The 10,590-nt window shown below is 42.8% G+C and overlaps 1 protein-coding gene across 1 annotated transcript; it reads left to right on the top strand.

Annotated features, from left to right (window-relative positions):
• The first annotated feature begins 347 nt into the window (after positions 1 to 347).
• LOC147450201 (uncharacterized) lies at positions 348 to 9,823 on the top strand. The gene is made up of 3 exons (XM_086519487.1): positions 348 to 1,950; positions 2,532 to 2,834; positions 3,660 to 9,823. Exons 1-3 carry the CDS (start codon positions 660 to 662, stop codon positions 3,668 to 3,670), a joined length of 1,605 nt encoding a protein of 534 aa, XP_086375613.1. The 5' UTR covers positions 348 to 659; the 3' UTR covers positions 3,671 to 9,823.
• The last annotated feature ends 767 nt before the right edge of the window (positions 9,824 to 10,590 follow it).

Below are 10,590 nucleotides of genomic sequence, written 5' to 3'. Positions count from 1 at the left end.
GGAAGTTACAACTAACACAGGCTCTCTCTCTCTTTTTCTCTAGAAACCTATGTATCTCTCTGCCATCCCGTATACGGCATCGCCCCCGCAGAGGGGCGAGCAGCTAGACATGTGTAACGTGCGAGCTAATACGGAGGCACGGTCTCCCACGCAGCCAGGCTAAATCATGCTATCAATGCTCCGAAGCTGCAGCTCCCGCTCCTCCAATACAAGCCTAGAAGCGGTGGATGACAACGGGCCCTCTCTTCTCTCCTCTCTCTCCTCACTCTCTCTACCCAGGATTTCATGCTGGCGATTATTATCTAGATGATCAGATCGCTTCATTAGCAGTGCATCCCAGCAATTAAGGTTTGTTTTATGCCAGAGTGGCGCCGCCAGACGTGGCTGCGAGCGGCGTGGCTCCTGACTGGGCTTCTTCTTCTTCCTCCTCCCTTCAAGATAACACTTTCAAGGAGCGCCTCAACTTCTCCTCCCCCACCAATTTCAATGGTAGTAGCAGCATCTCCGCAGCTCCAGCAGCTGCCGCAGCAGTCCCTGCGCAGCTCTCATCCGCACCACCATCGCACCATACCCTTGGCGCAACTGCCGGTGCTGGAGCGTCTCCTTCCACCTCCCGTTGGGAGAGCCGCGCCAGCTTCACGGCCAATTTCCCCTACCAGATGGCCTCTTTCCAAGCTCCTGCAGCTTCTGGCTCCGAGCTTCCCTTGGCCATTTCAGGAGAGGAGGTTGCTAGGCAGAGCGCAGGCTTTTTTGCTGCTGCACTGGGTCCCTTCAGTAGTCAGAGACTGATGCCTGGCTCGGGCTCTGCTACCTCAGGCGCTAGCCGAGAACATGGCGGTCTCAGCAATGAGCCCACTTACAGCAGCGTTGGCAGAGATATGATGGTGCGGGGAGAAGACTTTGTTGGACTATATACAGGATTGAGTCGTCTCGGTGGAGGCCTTGAAGGGGGCTCCACAACTCTGAGCAGTACTAATCCTGGATTGATGAATGTCGGTGCAACAGGTATAGCTCGGGCGGGAGCAAAGCCAGCAATGGTGAGCTTTGTGGGGGGAGAATTCAGGTTGCAGGGAATGGGGAGAGGAATGGAGGAAGTAGAGGGAGAAGGCATGACCTCCATGCAGCCATTGGCTAGTAACATGGCAAGGAGAGGAGGCCATGAGGGAGAAGGAGAGGCTACTGCGCGTCGAGAAGCATCGTGGCAGCAAGGAGACCCTAATGTACACGACTTGTTACAGAGGGAGAGATCGGCGGCCCAAGAGCAGCAGGAGATGGAAGCAGAAGCGAGGGGGGCAGTAAAGGAACCATCAGGATTGATGATGGGGGGAGGCGGAGAGCATCACCACCATCAGCAGCAGCGGGCAGCAGCAGCAGCAGCTCAGGCGCATCAATTAGCGATGGTGCGGGTGAACGAGGGAGGAGAGAGGGGGCTGGACCAGCAGCGAAGGCTGTTAGAGCAGCAGCAGGAGCAGCACCAGAGGGAGCTAATGATGAGATCGCAAAGGGGGATAGTAGTGGGAGCAGTATCGGGGGGAGGGGGTACTACGGCGTGCTATGACTGTGGGAATCAAGCCAAGAAGGATTGTCCGCATATGAGGTGTAGGACGTGCTGCAAGTCGAGGGGGTTTGACTGTGCGACGCATGTGAAGAGCACATGGGTGCCGGTGTCCAAGAGGCGGCAGCGGCTGCAGCAGCAAGGGTTGCTGAATCCATCGACGACAGCGAGCGGGGAGCAGCAGCAATATCAGGAGAGCTTGAAGCTAGCGAGGCTGAAGAGAGCTCGAACGCTGTCGTTGACAGCGGGAGGTGGCAGTAGCAGCACCATGGCTGGCGCGGCTCATCATGCAGGGGCAGGAGCGGCGCCATCCCACACCTCAACATCCACGGGTACCCCGCCCAGAAGCTCGGACATTAACTCTGCGCCGCCAGCACCCCCTACGCATTCTCAAGGTGCCCTTCCAGAGAGAGAGAGAGAGAATTTAAGAGAGAGAGGAGAGAGGTATCCCTATTGTGTCTCTCCATGGCAGTATCAACCATGAACCATGCACCCCTCTCCCTCTTTAATGCCTCTCCTTTATTGCAGTTTTCTGCAAGAAATTTTCCGCCATGAAGCACCACCCTCCAAAAAGATATTTTCAGTTCTCACGCTGCCTCTCGTTAATCAATTTAGTCCCTCTCCATATTTTGTTAATTTAATGAATATTCATATCTCCCTCATCCAACTGCATTGCTTCCCAGGTCGCTTGCTATTCTAGACTCCAGCTTGTCAATCTCCTCGTTCTCCTCGTCCTCTTTCCATCGCCTGGCACCGTTCCCTTGGCTTTCACCCATTTTAGCTACAACGAGAAACATAGAGTGTATTTGCACTTGGCACTTCCGCGAAGCTTTCATAATAACCAGATATTGAATGCACTCACTGGGTGCATTCTGCATGCATACTATTTGTGTCTTTGCAAGGTGGGTTGATGAGAGAGAGAGAGGGAGAGAGGGAGAGAGAGTCTGTTTTTTAATCCTTTCCTTTTGTGCTTCAGCAGAAGGCCAAGCGAGAGGTGGCCTGTTCCCTCCTGCATTCCGAACGGAAGCTGTATTCAAATGTGTGAGAATAACAGGGATGATGGATGGGCAGGATGAGTATGCCTATCAAACAGAGGTGAGAATTGGGGGTCACATATTCAAGGGCATTCTACATGATCAAGGCACCGAAAAGTCCGACCTTGCGGCTACAAATATAGCAGAGCTCCAGCTAGGTAGTAGAAACATACAATCGAGTACGGCAGCATTGATGGATCTATCGGGAATGTATGCCTCTGGTGGAAATGCCATGCTTGGGTCAGGTATGCTCATTATTTAATGGTTTTCGCTCTGTGTATAAAATATTTGATAAGGACTTCATTTGTCTGATGGACAAAATACCAAGATGCTTCTATGCCTTCCGATACTGCTGAGGCGCAGGGGTGTGGTCGTACGCTTAATAGTCTGATCGTATAGTTGAGAAGTAGGCTCTTAAGCCTTCATAATTTAGTGTTTTAACATATTTGAGCAGCATTTTGGTGCGCTGCATCTATAGGTGGTGTTATGAATTTATGCTGAATTCGAAAATCATGCTGCATTATGGGATAAGTTACTTAGCCTGGCTCAATGTTGGTCTGTTGTTTTATGTGATTGAGGTATTCTTGGTTTTAATGGGATTTCCGCTAGCCAGTTAGTTGCATAGACCTTAAATATGGGTATATATTCTTAGTTAATAGCTCACACTTGCATCTTTTGTCGGAATGTTCGGAGCCATGATGGAAACTTAGTGCTTCTGCAGACGTTGGCATGGATGTTTGCTCGTATGTTTGTCTGTGCAGAACTTGGTAGGAATGTTTGCTCATATGTTTGTGTGGGAGCTGAGCATAGATTGGCTCCTAGCGCTACACCTATACTAGGGTTAATATGTATACTGTCGTATTTTGTCCATTCCATGCGTGATGGTTTAATAATGTATTCTTCATGTATGGATAATCTATAGCTTGCAATTCCCTGCGTAGCTAATGTCAGTTTGCATCTTCTTTGAGGGTGCATAAATTTATGTTTGCTACATTAGTGTTTTGGTGATAATACATGTTAATCACCATGCATATTGTTTAGCAACTGATGCTGATTGCGTGTATATGCAGCGTTCCGATAGCATAGATGGCCACTCGCATTCATCTCAAATAAAGCTCGTCATCAATCGGCACAAATTCTTTTGGCAGAGGAGGTGATCTAACTTTGGAGGTTTGCCTTAAGACTGAGAGACAAGGAAGTTGGTACTATGCTTTCAGGTAGGATCTCTAAACACCCTTGGATTGTCAAAGACATCCTTGCTTTTAAGATCAATGGCCCAACTGCAAAAGCTCTTGAGGCAACATCCTCTCCTTCTCCTCATGGTATTTCTCGCTCATGCACTGATGTATGCATTACTAAAGTTAACACTTGTAAGTATAAGTAAACATCATAATACAAAGTAATAGATTCAAAACATGATTACTCAAACATTGTGCAGATATATTTTATGCTTTGTCCTCTTGACTAAAGATAAACCACTGTATTGTGTGGTTTATGCCAGTTTAATGAGAGGGGGCTAGGTCATCATCCGACATTCTTGTGCTCAACGTCTGATTATTCATGACTGCCTTGTTTCATTGATGTGCCTTGCCAGAACCGTTGATTATTCATGACTGCCATGTTTCATTGACGACGTTCTTTGCCGAAAACTCTGATCAGTCATTGATAGAAAAGTATTTTCCTAAGATGCCTAATAAACTCAGGAGGAAAGAAACCCCAACTGCTCTTCTTGGGTTGGGAAGAACTGCAGTAGTCTACCGTATTCTATGAAAACGTAATCTATTTGATGCTACGGCGCTTCAAAAACTCCTACAATTTGGGCTGCTAATCTGGAAAGAAAATTTCATGGATGTTGATGATAGATTGCAATTTTAGAGCTATGATGGTGATTGACAGCCTTAGTTAACTGAAATTATGTTACCGTGTAGTATGTACCAAACTTGAGTATATGAATGGATAGCTTGTGCTAGACAAAGCATAAGCTCTTTTTATACACATACATGTTTTCAATCTGAGACCTGTACACAGAAACAGTGTCCAGCTCTCTCTTAACTTGTTTGGGCACACTTACGGTGGAGGCGTGCCTTTTCTCAGAGCCTTGGCTTCAGCTATTTTATCTTTAGCCCAACGCAAAGGTAGCTAGATCCTTCATCTTTTCTTTTCCAGGAATCACCCATGCTTCATGTCAAACGCGTACTTTGGCATTTCCTTAATGTGGGGCTGGAGTTTTGCATTGTATTATGTGAGTTTTTTTCCCTTCCAAATCTGCATTTGGGCAAGTTATAGCCACCTATAGTCAGGGCGAGGGATTTACCTTTGGATGTTAATCCATTTATTCTTTTACGCATGTCTCTAGCCTCCGTGTGAACTTTTGATCAGTGCATGAGCATGCAAGGTTGGGCGAAGGATGAGAGAGCATGAACGGCCATCTCGAGCTGTTATGCGAATGGATTTTGGGGAGGCCAGGGGCACTGTTCATTCTCATCAAGGCACAGACTTAACATTGTGCGACTATAGCACATTGGAAGTAAACTTAATTTTTCATTGTACTTACCATACTCATCACATGCATATTGAGCAATGAAAGCATCATCCAGATATTTGAAGACTGTTCGTCTATGGCCATTGAATCAGACGATCAAAAAGCTTGAGATGAAGCTGTAAGCTAGGTTATACTTTGGAAGGTGTGTCTTTTCTAAGACTTCCATTTATGCCAGATGCATTCACAAAAGTCCTCTAGTGTATGAAATGGCTAGTGCTAAATGGCTTTAATGAATCAGCCATTTCCATTCGTTCTTGTTATGCCGTGTCATAACTCAAGTTGAGATTTTCATGCACATAACACGATCATTAATGCGGAGAAGCATTAACGCAAATCACAATAACTTGTGTCAGAAGACATGATTTATGAGGAATGCTAAGCTTTAGTCTGAAGAATATTCAGCTTCAAAGTGTACAATGCACATAAGTTGAAAGAGAAAAGTCAAGTTGGAAACCCTTCTCACATACCTGAAATTTTCAAACATCTCATAATGTTGGGAAAATGAATCATATGACTTTGCTTATGCACACACACGTATCCACACCTTGCCCTAAAAGCATCTTTGAACTTTTGTCCTAAAATGTTTCTTTATGGCACACACTTGCACTAAGTCTCCTCCATGATTCATGCATGTCATGTACTAGTCGTGTCAAGCCATTGTGGACAATGTCTCTTTTGTACTTTGCATTTTGTATGTATCTTCATATCTATCACAATCTTGCATTTCTCTTATCACTCTTCTCCTAACATTTGCATGCTCTGCATGCTATGGTATGAATGGTTGTCATGTGGAAAACTACGATCCATACCATACATGGAACTTTCAGATGATGTCTTAGGTCATGAAAATTGATTGCAAATAAATGTTGCAATCAACAAGTTGGCTATTGCTCATCGCCGTTTAATTCCCTATCACTCCAAAATGGAAATACTGGATGACCTTCCTCTTTGTTTGTAATAATCACTTCTAAGTGTACTTGCTCTGTGGTTCAGTGATAAGTCTTTTGCTAACAGTTCAAGACTAGTTGCTTTAGGCAACATCTAGAGTATAAGATGCAAGCGCTCCACGGAAGGTTAGACATCCTATGCACACTTTTATATTGTAGTGGGTGTAAGAAAACTTTACTCGGATAGAGACTTTCTCCAAGCAATCGAATGATATCTTATGAAATTTTTTAAGGACCATGTGTGCTTTTAGAGGCCCATCTTGAGCCTCTGTAGCTGACAGATTAGGTTTCTCGTTTTGGCTCCGTACTCATCCTTGATATTTTTGACAATGTGCAAAGCTATTGAGTGTGTACCGCAATTCCCTATCATGGGCTACTCTCTGCATCAAGAGTAGGAAGGTCTTTGATTAGTATGACCGCCAGCTAAAGACATTAGTATGATCGCCAGTTGGTTAAGATAAACTGTTTAAGGAAGGTCTATAGTTATTGAGTGAGACTGATTTTGAAGGAAGCTTTGTAGTTATTGAGTGATATGGAGGTATGTGTCAGATATTCACGCTCATGTTCGTCTTAATCTCACAATCATTTTAGCTTCTTTCCTCTCGATTGGAAGCAAGTTGGAAGTCAAGCACATACTATTTAACGTGGCGGGAAGGCTAGAAGCAACAACAAGAAAGTTTGCCATAAACGAAAAGGATTTTGCAGATGCCGTGGCCGTCGCACTCTTCTGCGATCCGTCTAGTTTATCCACTTAGGTGAAGCTAATGCTTCAGTACCAAATTCTCCTTCATAGCTTTGAGTTCTCATCTGATATTTACCCTCCTCTCTTGTTGGCATCCTCCTTGCCCTTGATGTTTCCATGGCTTGTTGTGGACTTTTTTACATTGATTTATAAAGGTGTCCATGTTTTTTTTGGTCTGTGTATTTGATATTTATGTTTGTAGCGCTCAAGGTACTATTGTGTGTGCATCATACCTTGTATATTGGGTATGAGCCGACTCTTCATAATATAAAGAGTTACTTGTAAGCAAGTGAGAGGAAGCTATTCTTGGGTCACTCTCTAGATATATGTATAGACATACATATACATATAAGACTCGATCAATCCTTTAGCACTTGCAATAACTTAACGTTTAGCATCCCATGTGGATAGAATCATTTCCCTCTGATAAGAGGGGAACACAATCTTTGGAAAGTTTTATTAATAGTATTTAGATATACACATTGTCGGACGTCGTCTAGCAAGGCTATGATGAGGAAGTCCATCTTACATAAATCCTTGGATGCAATCGTCTATTCAAAGTATACAGTGGGGTATTATAGTATACTTAGTATATATAATATGGTGATGCAATTATTTTGTAAGCTTGCAAGGCATGTCATCAGCGATACTTGTGAAAATTCAAGCAACGTAGACTTGTGTATGTTCAAAGTTACCTAGATCAGGCGTTCTATTAAATTCTAAGAACCGATCCATTTAACATTCATAGTTAGGCAATTCTTTGATTTCACATGGTGCCTTGTACTTGGTGTTGATTCCTTCTAGTGGTTGCTTCCTTGATCAAGGACTTGTTTTGGAACCAAAATTTCTTCAGTTCCTTAGGCGTCAGCTTGAGATCATCACTAAGCTTTGTTGGTAATCTTCCCTCTAATTGTCTAAGAAGACTCTTATATATGTAAGGTTTGTGAATAATCCAATGATCATGCCATTGCAGTCTCAGAGAGACATGATTAACACTAGAATGTGTTTTAGCTTTTAAGTGGCTTAAGTCACCTAAGTGGCTTCATGCCTCACTTCTCCTATACTAGATCTGGTATTGTTGAATAAACAAAGACAATAGTATATCATTGAGGTATTAGGTAAATTTTGGTGTACCTTTCTCTAAAAGAAGATAAATAAAAAGTGTTTTCTCTCAACAAAAATAATGAAAGTTGTGAAACCAGCTTCAGAGTGTGGTTGCATATGCATTTTTAATAAGATTTTGGTGATGGAAATTGTTTAGAATATATGACTCACCAACAATAATTGTAATGTATATGAACATTAATAAGTATTTTCTTTTAGGTTAAATTAGATAGCATACAAATTTGTATCTAAAAAGAAAAGGTTTGTCTTCACTATGGTCTTTGTTTACACGTTTGAGAAGGATAGATATAAGGCCTCATTAGAAGAAAGACTATATTTGTGGAGTGAGCTTAAGAAAAGACTTTGTTTTGGTTGTCCCATTGAACTTTGTGGGCTTATTAGAAGAAAGACTACATTTATGCATAGTTACATGGGACGGCGGGTCAGGGTCGAGAACGGGGACGGGACGGCAAAAGTCAGGAAACGGGGATGGGGATGGAGGTCGGGATGGCAAAAAAAAAAGAGTGTTTTTTTTGGCATTTTTTGACCTATACACATGCCACACACGTAGAGCATCACTTTGACCACAAATTTACACTAAATAGACCAAAGAACATGAGTCATATGGACGCAAATGTGCTAATAAAACATCGAGAAATGAGGACCCAAAGGGTGGCCTTTATAACCATTGGGGTGCTTCAAAGTTCAAACATATGGCTATTGGAGAGAAACTAGCCTCTAGAAATGATTAGGTTTTCAAATTTTAAAAAAACTCCCCTCCTATCCCCTGTCGTCCCCTGCTGACCTCGGGACGTTTTGCCTGCGTTCCCACTCGGCAGCCCCTTTTCTGTCCGTCCCCGTCCCGGAAATGGGCGTCCCTCGTCCCTAGGGTCTGTCCCCTCCGTCCCCTGTAACTATGCATTTATGGAGTGAGCTCAAGGAAAGACTATATGTAATTTGGTTTGTCCCCACTCCCATTCAACTTTGTATCTCAAAACATTAGATTGTTGAGTGATTATGGGGCCATTGGAAGTGTTAAAGGAAAATTTGTAATGGGCAATTGATGATGCTCATTTGATTTAATTACTGTGAGCTATAGTGAGGTTTACAATATGGAATTAAAGATAAATTATGTCCATTCGGAGAGTGCCCATTGGAATATGAGGAAAATTATTAGATGACAATTACCGAAGATGAATGGGCCAACCATGTTCAAAGCTTTCTTGATTGTTGGAAAGACACAATAGAAAGAATATTGGGATTTGAGAGCTCCAAGGGAGAACTTGTGTGTAAACCAAACTCCTTGGTTTCCTATTCAAACGAGAGAGAGAGAGAGAGAGTAGAGTAGAGAACTTGATGTGAAAAATGCTACAGATAGGCAAGATAAATGCAAACTAAGATTCTTAGAGACTAAGAGAAGAATGTAAGCGTGTGGTAGCAATATCTAAAAACCACTCTTTAAAGAGGTAGAAATGTGTATGGTTATAAAACACTTCATACATCACAATTGCATGCATGCTATGTATGTTTGTCCAACTGGATGATAAATGTGACAATAATTGGTTATCACATTAACGTAAACACTACTTCTCACTCGTTTGCATAGCTGCTTAGTTCGTTGTTACTAAGCCAATGTCTCTTTACTCTTATCAATAAGAAAGTGCTGACAAAGATAGCCTATAGGATTAATCGGATGCATCATTTTACAATCCACTTTGAAAACACTGCGGAAAGGCATATCAAACTAAAAACTAGTTTAACTTCAATAAATGTTTAACAAGAGGCTCTTAAGACTCATACAAGCTACCATTACAATGATGAAGAATCACCATGTTTTTCGTGTGTAGGGGAGAGAGAGAGAGAGAGAGAGAGAGAGAGAGAGAGAGAGAGAGAGAGAGAGGCTTCGAACCAATCCTTCAAGTTTCCCAATGTAGTTATTCGAGTCTTACATGCTTCAAAAAGAGATTGCTAGTTGATAGCAACCGCTAAATGACTTGGCATGAATGTCCATGATCTCTAGATGTTTGCAAATCTACCACTCTACAATGGTTGCAAGTTACTCCTTCGTGGAGAACCCTTTTGGGGCTGATTTGATAGATGTTAGAGGCTATATATGTGGCTTCCGCTTGGCTTGAAACACGGAGCTCTTAGTTAATTTGTCTTAGGCTTGATGTTGCACCTTCTAGCTCCTACTTGGATGGCTCTTAGAAATTTTAAGCAAGAAACTACAAGGCTGATTATTTAGCATTGATAGAAGCTATTGGCTTTACATAATGCTTCTACTTGGCGGAAAGTTCCAGGGTGGTCTCGTACGGTCTCGTACGTTTTGTCCACGTACGAAGACGTACGGTACTCATCGAACTAGAAAATTTTGTCGTACGACATGGCTACGTACGTTCAAAAATAAAAACACGCAATTCTTAACCCTAGATTTTACACTTAGTACAAATAGACAATTGATTATCACATTGGACAAGAATGCAACTTGCCAGTGCCAAGTGCCAACACTCAAGAGTTGAGAATCAAGACAATGAGACACAATGGGTATGAATTGCGATTTGCATTACATATGTCATAAATCAAAAAGCTAAGTTGAGATTTGATAATCGAGATGATACAAAAAAGTAAGCCTTTTAAGCCTCAATCGTGCAAAAAGTGGAAGTAGG

The sequence above is a fragment of the Adiantum capillus-veneris genome, chromosome 9 (assembly GCF_014529385.1).
Source record: "Adiantum capillus-veneris isolate H3 chromosome 9, ASM1452938v2, whole genome shotgun sequence".
Taxonomy (NCBI): domain Eukaryota; kingdom Viridiplantae; phylum Streptophyta; class Polypodiopsida; order Polypodiales; family Pteridaceae; genus Adiantum; species Adiantum capillus-veneris.
Note: the sequence above shows the minus strand (reverse complement) of the source record. Positions and strands in the feature narration are given on the sequence as shown.

Coding starts and splice junctions, on each gene's coding strand:
- LOC147450201 (XM_086519487.1), top strand. CDS start 660: ATGGCCTCTTTCCAAGCTCCTGCAGCTTCTGGCTCCGAGCTTCCCTTG. Junction 1,951..2,531: donor ACCCCCTACGCATTCTCAAG/GTGCCCTTCCAG, acceptor TTTGTGCTTCAG/CAGAAGGCCAAGCGAGAGGT.